Source organism: Capsicum annuum, chromosome 8 (assembly GCF_002878395.1).
Source record: "Capsicum annuum cultivar UCD-10X-F1 chromosome 8, UCD10Xv1.1, whole genome shotgun sequence".
Taxonomy (NCBI): Eukaryota; Viridiplantae; Streptophyta; class Magnoliopsida; order Solanales; family Solanaceae; genus Capsicum; species Capsicum annuum.
The window spans coordinates 51333170-51347710 of NC_061118.1; the positions used below are offsets into that span (position 1 = coordinate 51333170).

At 36.6% G+C, this 14541-nt stretch overlaps 1 protein-coding gene across 17 annotated transcripts; it reads left to right on the forward strand.

Moving 5' to 3' along the window:
• Window positions 1-1893: 1893 nt before the first annotated feature.
• LOC107839030 (acyl-protein thioesterase 1 homolog 1) lies at window positions 1894-7370 on the forward strand. Of its 17 annotated transcripts, XM_047395599.1 has the most exons (11): window positions 1922-2045; window positions 2457-2738; window positions 2811-2900; window positions 3017-3131; window positions 4031-4067; window positions 4181-4250; window positions 4425-4529; window positions 4730-4880; window positions 4958-5040; window positions 6768-6861; window positions 6959-7370. In XM_047395599.1, exons 2-11 carry the CDS (start codon window positions 2726-2728, stop codon window positions 7038-7040), a joined length of 840 nt encoding a protein of 279 aa, XP_047251555.1. In that variant the 5' UTR covers window positions 1922-2045; window positions 2457-2725; the 3' UTR covers window positions 7041-7370. The 17 variants fall into 17 exon arrangements, with proteins under 17 accessions (XP_016537851.1, XP_047251562.1, XP_047251555.1 ...); XM_016682365.2 differs by lacking the exon at window positions 2457-2738 and having other exon boundaries at window positions 1894-2045; XM_047395606.1 differs by lacking the exon at window positions 2457-2738 and having other exon boundaries at window positions 1894-2045; window positions 2811-2894.
• Window positions 7371-14541: the final 7171 nt, after the last annotated feature.

Genomic DNA, 14541 nt, shown 5'->3' on the forward strand with positions numbered 1-14541 from the left:
TAATTTTGAATCCATTATCAATAACAAGAGTTAAAACATATTGGTTATCTGTTGAGTTTGTGGCAGGGGTTGATTTGTGTTGTTCCAAACAAATTACTCGTATGTTGCAACAGATAAGTTGTCTAATGCAACAGATAATCATTCTGATGCAACAGAAAACTAGTCTGTTTCAACATATAACTAGTCTGTTGCATGACTTTGACGTTTTAATTCATACTCCCTCCGTCTCAAATTGTCCGTTCCAAATTGAGATGACACATTGATTAAGAAAAATAATTAATGGCATGCCTAGTTTACCATAATACCCCTATTAATTGATGTTTACATTTTAATTTCAATAAAAATTAATTAATGCAAAGGGTAAAACATGAAATTTGTTTGGTCTCTTCTTGATTAATGAAAAAAGAAAAGTAAAATGAGAAATCAAATTAGAAAATTTGAGACGGAGGGAGTATTTAATTTTCATTCTGTCTATTATCTTCTAAACAAATATGCCGACGATTGGACGTAAGGAATAATTTTGAATCCAGTAGCAATAGCAAGAGTTGAAACATATTGGTTATCTGTTGGGTTTATGACAAGGGCTAATTTATGTTGTTTCAAACAGAGTAGTCATCTGTTGCAACAGATTACTCATGTGTTGCAATAGATTACCCATGTGTTGCAACAGATAAGCAGTCTGATGCAACAGATAAGCAGTCTGATGCAACAGATTACCCATCTGTTCGATTCATGTTGCGGGCACTATAGAAGCATAAACATGAATCCAACATATGAGTCTTCCGTTGTAACATATTACTCATCTGATGTACCAGATGAGTGATCTGTTTAAATTATAGACACTTATGTTGGATTCATGATAGGGTTCTATCCATTGTTGAAAAAAAAACAACAGTAACTGTGTACCCAGATGACAAATTCAAATAAAAATCATAATTTTACTTACCAAAGTCACCTATAGACACTTATATTGGATTCATGATCGGGTTCTATCCATTGTTAGAAAAAACAGCAGTAACTGTGTACCCAAATGACAAATTCGAATAAAAATCATAATTTTACTTACCAAAGTCACCTATGAAGTAATGGCAAAGTGAAAGTGATGTAGGAAACAAAATTTGACCTAACTACAACAGTAGCAGTAACAACAACAACAACAATGTTCGAGAAGAAGAAAATGAAGATGATAATGAAGTAGAAGATAATGATAATGAAGCAAAAGATGATGAATAAAGCAGCAGCAACAATGAACAACAATAATCGTGAAGAGAGAAAAAAAAAACAACGTGAGAAGAGAGAGAAACAAACCTTTTCCCTCCGTTTCCTGTTATATTAACTAATATTTAGATCAAAGTGTAAATTAAAAAACTTGTGGGTTATTTTTCAAACTTGTCAACTTTCTTAATCTATAATAAAATTATCACATACACTCAATTATTAAGACTTGTGTCACCTATACCTCATTTTAAAACTCTTTTGTCACCTATAACCCAAAACCCCAACATACTTGAATACTCCATCAACTAAGCCTTCTTTTGTACATTTTTCTTTTGCCACTTGATGGCTCATGAATTTTTTCCCAAATTAAATTTAGGAAATCTACATGAGATTAATCTTGAATGTAATTCCCAAATTTCTTGTGCTGTGCTTTACTATGTGTTTGTGTGGTATCTCGTGTCTTGAGCCGGGGGTCTATCGGAAACAACCTTTCTACTTCTTCAGAGGTAGAGGTATGGACTGCATACATCTTACCCCCTCAGACCCCACTAGGTGGGAATACACTGAGTTTATTATTATTGTATTTCAGCAGTAATAAAAAAAATGATTTTTCTCACACTGTAAAATTTGTGGAAAGAGTTAACTCGTCTAAATTAAACTAGTGTTTTTTCTTTGAGCACTGAGCAGTGTAAGAAAAAGATGTAAAACAGTAAAAGGAGAGCAAAGACAAAAAGAGCAATGACCACACATCTACACACAGACACAGTGCTGCCAACAAAAAGCCTGTCAACTTTTTGTTGTTTTTCAATCTTAAACCCCAAGCGCAGGTCGGTGCAAAAACCTTAAACCCTTTTATTTAGTTTTTCTTACCCGTGAACCCAAATTGCTATAGTATTTTTTTTTTCTGGGAATTTGCTTAAATGGGTAATGACTTTGTTTATCAGAAGAACATGAAAATGTAAAGAGGTTGTATATTTTGTTAATGCTTATATTCAATCTTGATTTTGAAAAAAAATAGGAATATCTTTTCTGCAAAAATATATTCTTGATTTGCTTTTTCCTTTTTGTCGAAATGTGTAGAAGCATTGATTCTTTGAAATGTTGCATCGCAACGGTTTACCAGGTCATTTATTCATATGTATTCTTTGCTCATAAGTCATAAAGTTAATTGCTTTTTGGCCCCTCTTTGATGAGAAGGGAATCTTGGAGTAACTGGTAAAGTTTTTGTCACGTAACAGGAGGTCACAGTCAAGCTGTGGAATTGCCTCTTGCAGAAATGTAAGGTAAGGCTGCGTAGATCCGTGGAGACAGCCTCTTGTAGATATGTAAAGTGAGGCTGCATACGATATATCCTTTTGGTTAGGCCCTTTTCCGGACCGTATAACAGGAGCTTTATTGCTGCTTGCTGCCCTTTCTGACATCCTTTCAGTGGTACTACCTTTCTCTTTGTGATAAGTATGTAGGTAAACATAGACAAAGTGTAACTGGTGTAAGCCAAGTCTCATCTATGAAGATTCATGGTTGTATTCCATTTTCCCCCTTTTTGTAGGGTTATAAGTAGAGGTGCTTAATGTTGATTATTGGCATTGCAGGAGCACTTTTCAATAGGTGCAAGTGTGATACTAAATTTTACTTTCTTGGGGGTATAGCAATGAGCTTCAATGACTCTACAGCAGGTTCTGGTGGGTTACTTTTTTCATTTTCGTGATGCGCAAAAGACTAAGAATCTCTCTAAAATCTGATTTACTATTTTAAGTACTAACTGTTTTGAACAAAAGGTTGACGTTGCGATGTTTAGGTAGCGGAACAACTCGTACACCATTGCAATTTGGGAGAACTCATGTTGTTAGGCCCAGAGGAAAGCACGAGGCCACTATTATTTGGCTACATGGTTTAGGTGATAATGGCTCAAGGTACTTCTTCTATTCTTAAGCATTAGTTGTGCTTTTGCCACGATAAAGACTGTCACAGAAATTGTTGATTGATATATGATTTTACTGATTAAATTATGAAATATTTTGTTTCAGCTGTTACATAATGTTCTTAAATGCCTGCACTATCAGGCTCTAGTATAACCTGTATTACGCTTTTCAAGGTGAGGTAGAGTGAGGTACTGTTTGTAGTCCATATGTTGCTCAAGTCTGATTTGTTCAGTCTCTATTCTGTCCCACAATGGCGGAGTCAGGATTTTCATTGAGGGGTTCAAAATATGAAGTAAACGCATGAAGAAGATAAAGTGGTTAAGCCTCTACTATATACACATAAGAAATAATTTTATCATGTATAAATAATGTAATTGTCTGCCGACTTGGCCCTACCTTGCTCCCTGCTGTCCAATATAATAAAGCCTGTGTTAGCTATGAATGAGTCGTCCTTTTGATCATTTACTTGATTCTTGGGGATCAGGCTTCCAGATGTTGAACCAGGGACCACTTGTTCACCTCCTGATTTTCCTGTAAACCAATTAAACAAAACAAGATAAAGTAAATCATTCACAATGTCTGCGACTAATTTGGTGTTACTAAAACTAAGATTAGGCCCATAAACTTTCATATTTAAAATGTAGTCTAATTTGTCCATTTCAACAGCCTTTTCATATTTTGGTGCTCCAGATTATTTTGTGGTCCCTAAGCTAAATGTCACTAATTTCCAAGTTGTTTCTTTAACTGTACAGTATTTTCACATATCATGCATAATGCTGTCAGCTCTTTTCTTGCAACTTTATGTTTCATATTTAAGTCCAACTTGTATTATCTTTCTTAATTAGCTACTGCAAGCTGTTGCTAACTTGTATTTTTTATCTACTTTGCAGCTGGTCCCAGCTTCTTGAGAGCCTTCCACTTCCTAATGTAAAGATGTATTCAGTCTATGCAGGGTTATTTTAGATGGGTGATTTCTCTAAATTTAGAGAAATTTATTTGTTGTGACTTGTTGGTATCTTTCCTTCTTAAATGGTGTGCAGGTGAAATGGATTTGCCCAACTGCTCCTACTCGTCCAATTGCTGCCTTTGGTGGATTTCCCTGCACTGCTTGTAAGCGTTATTTTCAGAACCAATGTGGTTTTCCGTTTGTTCATAAGCATATATTCTATATTGTTGTATGCTTGAATCTTGATTAGCAATGTTTTACTCTCACTGTTCAGTATCTTTTGCTTATCTACCAATAAAGATAAACCATAGAGGATCTATTAACTTGAATTATTATAGGGTTTGATGTAGGGGATATTTCAGAAAATGCTCCTGATGATTTGGAGGGCTTAGATTTTTCTGCCGCACATGTTGCAAATCTCTTATCAACAGAGCCAGCTGATGGTATGTTTCTTTTTTCAACTTTTTAGAATCAATATGTGCCATAAAATCTTATGCAGGATGAAACTGGTGCTTCAAACATCATATATGTAGAAAATAATTTCATCAGCATATATTGTATACTGTTTGAATTCACTGTAAGTTGATATCTGGCGTGGCAGTTAATCATAGAATATCTGTCTGTAACTCTTTTTCATCTTCAGTGAAACTATGTGTTGGAGGATTCAGCATGGGAGCTGCAACTGCTCTTTATTCAGCCACATGCCATGCATTCAGGCAGTATGGTAATGGAAGCCCTTATCGAGTGAACCTGAGTGCAGTTGTTGGCCTTAGTGGCTGGCTTCCTTGTGCAAGGTAAAACTTTATTGCTTAGAGATACCTGCTGCTTTTGTTCCGATGGAATATGTTCCCCTTATAGTTTGTTTTTCCAGGACATTAAGGCACCGAATGGAAGGAGTGGATGATGCTGGAAGGCGTGCAGCATCTTTGCCAATTTTGCTCTGTCATGGAACTGGTACTTCCATTGCATGCTTTCCAACTTTTGGAGTCTTAAAGACCGTCTAACCTTCAGTTTTTTAGTATATATTAGCTTTTCACAATGCAAATATATGAAGGACCTGCTCGGTTGTTACTCATGTGAATTCCCGCCATTTGTTGGTTGTCTACCTGAGATTCCGATACCTTTTGATGTCCTAATGGGTCTAGTTCTTGGCCTCCTAAGTCTTTTTTTTTTTTTTTGAGAAAAATAAAAGCCACATAATGTTGGGTATCAGCATATTTTCCATTATTCTTACATTGAGCTCTCTGTGCCTAGATATTTAGGGTTAGAATCACCTTTCTGGGGTGACCCTTGATAGGAAGGTGTTGAGGATGCGTATTAGGGTAGAGGGTTAAGGGGTGGGAGTGCGTTTGTAACAGTAGGGAAGAGTACTTTGGTTTGCATCTGGAGTTCCTTGTTCGTGGCCTTTTGGTGATATCTATGAGTTCGAATAGATAGTTTATAGTATTATCTTGTGGTTGTATTGTTTCTTGTATTAGCTAGCAGTGTTAGTTTATTTTGCATACTGAATTAGTTTATATGCTTTTATGTTGTGTTTGCTATACAGTTATTTGTCCTAAGTCAGGGGTCTATTGGAAACAACCTCTCTACTTCTCCGGAGGTAGTGGCATGGATTGCGTACACTTTACCCTCCCCAGGCCCCACTATGTGGGAATAAACTGGGTATGTTGTTGTTGTAGATAATATGGGTTAGTGGAGTGTCTTGCTCTGAGCTTTGTATGAGAAAATGCTATTACAGGACCTCCTCTGGATACTTATACTCTGATTAACATCTTGATAAATATAATAGTTTTTCCTCTTTTGATAAATCTCAACCGGTGGAAAGGTTGGTTGAGAGGACATAGAAGTGACCTAAATTTGTTTTTATATCACAATGTTTTGCCCCTGTTTCACTAGCTAGTAGCTTGTAAGTTTAAGGACACACTGGCTATTTGTAGAGGTTCACAGTTTGGAAGAAATTTTTGTAATTCTTAAGACATGAATTAATTGAAGCAACTGTGAAGTGGTTTGAACTACAAGTATATCTCGAGATAGGTTGTAGTACAATCATAACTTGTTTTCTATGTTTTTTTTTTTCCCTTACCCATGAATATTTTCAACAAATAGCTTTTAGATTAATCATATTGCTAGGATGTCATGTCTGTCCAGATTTTTTCCTGCAAAGATTGAGGAAGCCCTTAGTTCCTAGCTTCTGAGCTAGTTAACATGTCTGACTTGTCAAAAAACAAAAAAAAAAAAAGCACTGTCTAAAAGGCTTGGAGATCATTAATTTACATTCTAAATAATTTCCAAATCTCTCTAGATATAGCATCAGTCATTTGGGAAGTTCTATGCAACATCTCCTGTAGTTTCCATGTCTCTAAATGTGGAGCCTTCTGTTGTTACCATACAAAGAGGAGGTCTCAAAGATGAGTGTCATTTTGTCAAACTCTACAAAAAACAAAGAAAAATCCCCTACTATTCTTGTGTGTTGGACTGTTAGTTGCCATGGATTTGGAATTTTAGGAAAAAGGAGATATCAAGTCCCTGATATTCCACATGACTGATTTTGGTTGGTCATAGTTGTCGACTGGAAGACTTGCACTCTTGCTGTTGTACTCCTCTTTATGCCACAGAGTTATGCCATTGAATATGAAGTTGGATCTGAACCTTAACAGAATACATAATGGTTCTTGTTTTAGGTGATGACGTCATTGCATATCAACATGGCGAAAAATCTGCAAGAATTTTAAGCTCATCTGGTTTTTGGAATCTAACCTTGAGGACTTATGAGGGGTATCTATACATTTCTGCCTTTTTTGTTTAGTTTATATGGTAACCTTCAGATGTTTCTCAAGATTCATGGCAAGTCTTCTTTTTGTTCCTTCAATAGGCTTGGTCACTACACAATTCCTGAAGAGACTGATGAAATTTGTCGCTGGCTGTCTGCAAATTTGTGTCTTGGGGGGACATGAAAAGAATTACTGAAACTCTGGTATATGTGATATACACAAAGAAGAAAAAGAATAAAAGCCATAGTGTATGAACAGCTAGCCTAGGGATGGTGGTTCATGGTATAATTGCATTATGCATCCTATAATATAATTGTCTATTAGTATGTGTTGTATCAGTAAAAAAAAATCAGGTGTGGCGCTGCAATTTTTTACAAAATTGATTTTCCTCTTGAGAGGCAAAGAAATCAGTTTACCCTTGTTTAGTCACTTGAATGTAATTTTGCGAAACCCTACTTGTTTGGATTATTGGCCACTTGGTTGAATGTATGAGGAATCAGATCTTTGCAGGAAGTCAAGCTGTTCATCAATTGCTTTACAGAAAAATACAATGGCGGTATTAAACTGTTTCACGTTCGGAAAAGGAAATCTTTTGTATCTCTGCTAGTTTAGCGCACCAACACGATTCAAGAGGGGTGAACTTGGTTCTACATACGTATATAGATAAAAATACATTGTAAAACGTGGAAGTTAAGAATGCGGAATTTAGTGTGGAATACCATCTTATTCAGAAGGTGTAAAAATCATGATATACACCAATAGGATTTCATTAAATAAAACAAGCTAAAACTTTGATTATAGCTTTTGTTCTATAAGTTCCCTGAAAGACCTTTTCTTATTATCTTGTGCTTTCATTCGAGATTGAGCAACTGCCAAATGGTGCTTAAGTAGCCGAATATTACTTTGTCTAGCCTTCTCAACCAGTGAAGTATAGGTAATATAAGGTATATGAGTAGGTGGTTTCTGACCATATAGGATCTCAAACAGAGTGAACTGAGTAGCAGAGTGATAAGTGATGTTATACCACCACTCAGCCGAAGGTAGCTAGTGGACCCAATCTTTAGATCTGTGAATACGCATGCACATCAAGCAACTTTCAGTACACTTATTAACCACTTCAAACTTGTCCATCAGACTGAGGATGGTAGACAGTGGGGGTGATGCAACTGAACCCACTGCATTTAAAAAGTGACTGCCGGAACTTGTTGAGGAAGACCACATCTCTATAACTAACAATTGTTTGAGGCAACTCATGTAATTTATAGACACTATCCAATTATAATTGAGCCACTGCAGCAACACTGTAAGGGATCGTTTGGTAGAATGTATTAAAAAGAATAATGCATGCATTAGTCTTGTGTATTACTAGTACCTTATTTGGTATATTTTTTAGCCTATGTATCACTAATGTAAGACGTTAGTAATACACTTTATTGTGTATTGAGATGTGTATCACTAATACCTCAAAATTCATGACACTAGTAATGTAATGGATCTAATGCATGCATTAGCATGATTAAAGAAACAATTATCCCTCAAAAATTTCCCGGCATCCTTTCTAAAATATATAGAGGGTATTTTTGTAAAAAAATTACTTTTTTAGAGACTATGTAATTCATATTATTTTTAATACATCAAACCAAATATTGCATAAGAAAAATATAAGCATAACTAATGCAAGCATAATTAACTTAAACATTACTAATACAAGCATTACTAACACACCATATTTTACATTATTCTTGTTGGTTTTTAGCTTTGAAGTTAAAAAAATAACAGAGAAAGATGGACAAAAATGCTACAATTGTATTGTCAAAGAAAATTGCTTTATTAATATCTCAAAAACATATATTTATAGCTAAATTTTTAATTAAAAAATATAAAAATAAGCAACTAAATTTAAATTCAAATAACAAAGAGATAATTAATTCCTAAGCTTAAGCCACACAGAACTCTAATAATTTAAAACTGTTAATTGTTATCTACCTTACTTTTGAGACATATTTTCAATACTCCTTCTTGGATCAGAAATTGAGCTTGTAGTCTTGGGTGATCAATTTGTCCTCTTGAATAAATCTGTCAATTCATCATTAGTCTTGGAAGGATTGTATGCATCTACTATTGGATTAGATAAGAAACTTTTACCTCTCATTTTGAAACACCTCGAATTTTGGTCCTTGAAAAATTTCTAAGTTTTTTAAACTCACTTCCTAGACTGCGACACTCTTTACGAGTCGTAACGTGTCATTGCCAGTCTTAAGGACACAATTGTAGACAGACCAGTGTGCTAGCCTTATGTTACTGCCTTGACTACGACTGGTGGTTACGAGTCGTAAAGACTCAAAACGAGTTGTATGGTCCTATTCGTAGCCAAACCAGTGTGTGCTCCAAGTGTTTCTGTCTTGACTACAACTTGGACCTTATGAGTCATAGGGTCACTTGACTGGTTATATAGAGGGTTTATGGATATTAGTGTGGATGGGTTTCAATTATTGATATTTATAGACTTTTGAGTCACTATTTACTCTATTTTATTATATGTTTAGAATTCAACAGTTGCTATTACATTCTGATTGTCTAGGCAAAAGAGGTGGTCTCCGATTCACGGTGGACTTGAGATACACGTCACAGCCAGACTCGGGTTTGGATTATAACAAAGTTGGTATCAAAGCCTAGGTTTGGTGTCATTGGGTGTCCATAAAGCCGAGTCACGTAGAGTCTCTTTTATGGATGTGTAGAGCGCGATACTTATAACAGAGAGACTATGAGACATTTTGGAATATTTCCCTTTCGTGTTGTTCTATTTCGGGCTATAGAGTCTAAGGTCTTGAATCTCCTCTAATCCCCATTTGTTCGCATTTTAGATCATGCCTCCAAGATGATCTGATGCTCGTGGAAACTCTTCAGTCTCCCTTGGGGATAATGTGGACATAAATCGTCTTGTTTATGAAGTTCATACCCAGTTTGGGGGTCCAACTCATGATTGCTCTCGTGGAGTTCCATTGATTCCACCTAGCCCTCCTCGAACACCTCAGGATGATGTGTCGAATGTTGAGTTTTGCTAGTCGATCCATTTGTTTACCCAATTAGTGTCCTCTTATACTGAGCGTGCTGTTTCTATAGCTCCATCTTCTGAGGTCACTAGAGTTGGCCAATTTATGAGGTTGAGTTCTCTGATTTTCACTGGTTCGAAGGTCAAAGAGGATTAATCAAAATTTCATTGATGAGATAGAAAATTTTTTTATATGATGCATGCTTCTGACTCTAACAGTATTAATTTTACCGCGTACCAGTTGAAGGATGTGTCATATCAGTTGTATAAGGAGTGGGATCAATCTAGGGGTGATGACGTAGAGTTGGCACTATGGGATGAGTTTTTGGGGGCCTTTCTAGATTATTTCTTTTTTCAAGAGTTCAGGGAGGCTAAAGCTGGGGAGTTTGTGAATCTAAAATAGGGTAGGATGATTGTGAAAGAGTATGCCTTGAAATTTCACTAGTTATCCCTTTATGCTTCTGAGCTAGTGTCTAGCATGAGGGCTAGAATGAGGAAATTTGCTTTAAGGTTGTCCTACGATCTAATTTTGGAGAGCAAGGCTACTTTGTTGAAAAAAAAATATGGATATATCTCAACTTGTGGTGTATATGCAATAGGTTAAGGAGGAAAAGAAGAAGCAATCAGAGATAGGGGAAAGGCAGAGTAAGAAATTTCTATATTCAAATCAAGATGGAGGTTATCAGAATAGTGGTAGAGATGGTGGAAAATATTCTAAGAAAAAGTAGGGCAATTATGGTTCTTATTCTACATTTAGTGCTTCATATCCTAAGCCGTTTAGTGATCATCTCTTCCAGAACATTGATAGTCCTAGCGAACTAGGTGCTTAGTCTCAGGCTAGTGGAGCTCAGTCAACCCCATCTTATCTCTCTTGCTGATTTTGTGAGAAGGTGCATCATGGATTTTGAGAGGAAGGGAGAAATAAGTGCTTTAAGTATAGCCACCTACAACATGATTATACCTTAGTCAAGGTTGCTACTGGGGCTAATAAGGCTCTAGTTGCCACATCCTCGGCTCCTATACCAAAGGGTGCTACTTCTGGCTTTGGCATTTGTCGAAATTGTCTTTATGCTCTTACCACTCGCTAGGAATCCGAGGCATCTCTAGATGTTGTCACTGGTATGTTATAACTCTTTTCCCATGATGTGTATTGTCTTCTTAATTTGGGGTCTTTATTTTTTTATGTGACCCTGTACGTGGCTGTTCATTTTGATTTTAAACCTGAGAGTATTTCGGATCCCTTTTTTGTGTCCACCCAGTGGGTGATTCTGTGCTTTCTAGAAGGGTTTATATGGATTACGTGATATCTATCTATGATCGAGAGACCTTAGTAGAATTGATAGAATTAGATATGATCGATTTAAACGTTATCTTGGGGATGGATTAGCTCCATTTGTGTTATGTCTCTCTAGATTGTCGGACTCAAAGGGTCATTTCCAATTCTCGAATGAACCGATGATTGAGTGGGAAGGCAGTTTCTTAAGGCCTAATAGAAAGTTCATATCTTATCTCAGAGCCTAAAAGTTGATTTTCAAGGGATGTCTCTATCACTTGGTCTGAGTTAAAGATTCTAATTCGGAGGGTCCTTCATTACAATCTGTCCCCATGGTCTGTGAGTTTCCTAAAGTGTTCCTCGATGATCTTCTTGGTGTTTCTCCTGATAGGGAGAATGATTTTGAGATTGATCTTCTTCCGAACACTCATCCTATATCTATCCCTCCTAATAGAATGTCTCCAACTGAGTTGAAAGAACTTAAGGAGTAGTTGAAAGATATTTTAGATAAGAGATTTATTCATCCTAGTATATCCCCGTGGGGTAACCCTATGTTTTTCGTGCGTAAGAAGGATTGGTTCCTTTAAATATGTATAGATTACCACCAGTTGAATAAGGTAACAGTGAAGAATAAGTATCCTCTTCCTAGAATTTATGACCTATTTGATCAGCTTCAGGGTTTTAAGTACTTCTCTAAGATTGACCTTCGTTCGAGTTATCATTAGTTGAAGATTAGGGAGGTGGATATATCTAAAACTACTTTTCAAACTAGATAAGGTCATTTTGAGTTTTGATGATATCCTTCGGTTTGACTAATGCTCCGACAACATTTATGGATCTTATGAATCATGTAGTCTATCATTTCTTAGATTTTTTTGTGATAGTGCTTATAGATTATATTCTAGAGTACGTGAAGTGTGAGTCGGATTATGTAGATCACCTTCGTATAGTGTGCAGACCCTTAAGGATCAACGGTTGTATTCTAAGTTCTCAAAGTATGAGTTCTGGTTGAATGTTGTTACTTTTTTAGGTCATGTTGTTTCTAATGAAGGGATCATGGTGGATCCACAGGAATTTATGGTGGTTAAGAAGTGGCCTAGACCTACGACTCTAATCAATGTTTGAAGCTTCTTGGGTTTAGTCAGTTATTATAGGAGGTTTGTGGAGAGCTTTTCTTCGATTACTGCTCCATTGACTAAGTTGACCCCAAAAAAGGTAAAGTTCTTGTAGTCGGATGCTTGTGAGGGTATTCTTGAGAATTTGAAGGATAAGCTGACTTTGGCTCCTATTTTGACCCTGCCCAAGGGTACTGATATCTTCGTGATTTATTGTGATGCATCTCGTGTAGGATTGGGTTGTGTTCTGATGTCGCATGGTAAGGTGGTGGCGTATTCTTCTAGACAGTTAAAGGTCCATGATAAAAATTATTCGACCTATGATTTGGAGTTGTCGATTGTGGTGTTTGCTTTAAAGATCTGTTGCCACTACTTGTATGGAGTTCATGTTGACATTTATTCTGATCATATGATCTTGCAGTATGTGTTCACCCAGAAGTAGTTGAATCTCAGAAAGAGGAGATGGTTTGAGTTGCTTAAGAATTATGACATGAGTCTGCACTATCACCCAATTAAATCTAACGTGGTTACTAATGCTCTTAGAAGATTGTCCATCAGTATCTTATATCATGTTGATGAGGATAAATCAGGTTTTGTGAAGGATATTCACTATTTGACAAATCTTGGGGTTCTACTTTTAGACTCTGCGGATAGAGATGTGATTATGCAAGAGGTGGTAAAGTCATCTCTTGGTACTAAGGTGAAAGAGAAACAAGTTTTGGATCCTATCTTGATGTGGATCAAGGATGATGTGGGTCAGTAGAAAGTGATGGCTTTTGAGATTGGTGGTAATGGTATCCTGATATACTAAAGTAGGTTATGTGTTCCTAATGTTGATGGCCTAAGAAAGAAGATCTTAGATGAGGCTCATGAGTCGAGGTATACGGTTCATCTCTGTTCGATAAAGATGTACTATAAATTGAAAAAATCTACTGGTGGAATAACATAAAATGAGATATGGCCGATTATGTGGCTAAGTGCATGGTGTGTCAGCAAGTGAATGTGGAGCACTTGAGGACTGGTGGATTGTTTCAAGAAATTAAGTTGCCTGTATGGAAATGGGAGATGATTAATATAGATTTAATTACCGTTCTTCCGCAGTCTCGCAGTCAGTTCAATTCGATTTGGGTCACTGTGGATAGGATAACTTAGTCTTCTCATTTCTTTCCATGAGGACTTATTACTTTGTTGAGGATTATGCAAATTATTCATTCAAGAAATCGTTAAGTTGCATGGTGCGCCTGTTTCTATTATATCTGATCACGGTACTTAGTTCTCCTCACACTTCTGGTATTTTTTTCAAAGAGGTTTGGGAACTAAGGTGAGCCTTAGCACCGCCTTCCAACCTAAAGCAGGTGGACCAACAAAGAGGACCATTCAGACATTGGAGGATATGTTTCAGGCTTGTGTGATTGATTTTGGTGGTAGTTGGGTTGATCATTTTCCTCTCATTGATTTTGCTTATAAGAATAGTTATTACTTTAGCATTGGGATGGCTCCATTTAAGGCTTTGTACGAAAGGAGATGTTGTTCTCCTATTAGGTGGTTTGAGGTTGGCGAGGCTGTGTTGTTTGGTCCTGATTTGGTTCATCAGGCTATAAAGAAGGTGAAGGTGATTAGGATAGACTTAATATAGTCTAAATTTTTCAAAAGTCCGTTACAGATGTGAGGCAAAGAGAGTTGGAATTCAAAGTTAGCGATTGGGTGTTCTTGAAGGTATCTCCTGTGCAGTGAGTGATGCAATTTGGAAGTAAGGGGAAGCTTAGTCCTCGTTATGTAGGTCCATATGTGATTTTGAAGAGAGTGGGTAATATTACTAATGAGTTAGAGTTTTCTCCCTGTTTGGGTTTTGTTCACCCAGTTTTTCATGTTCGATATTAGGAAGTGCATGGGTGATCCTTTCTTGGTGTTTCTACTGGAATGTGTTGGTGTTTCTAAATCCTTGTCATATAAGGAGGTCCTGATTGAGATCTTGGATTGGCAAGTCCTTTGGATGCGGACAAAGGAGGTGGCTTCAGTGAAGGTTCTATGGAGGAACCAAATGTTTGAAAAAGCTACTTGGGAAGCTGAAGAGAACATGAAGTCCAAATACCCATTCTTGTTCCCTATTCCATATAATTGTGCTTAAGGTATGTGTTAATCTTAGAATCTTTGTTTTCTGACTTTGTCAAAGGAAATTAGGATTTTCGTGACATCTTTGTTTTCTGTTATTGTTAAAGGTAAGTGTGGTTGTATTTTGTGTTA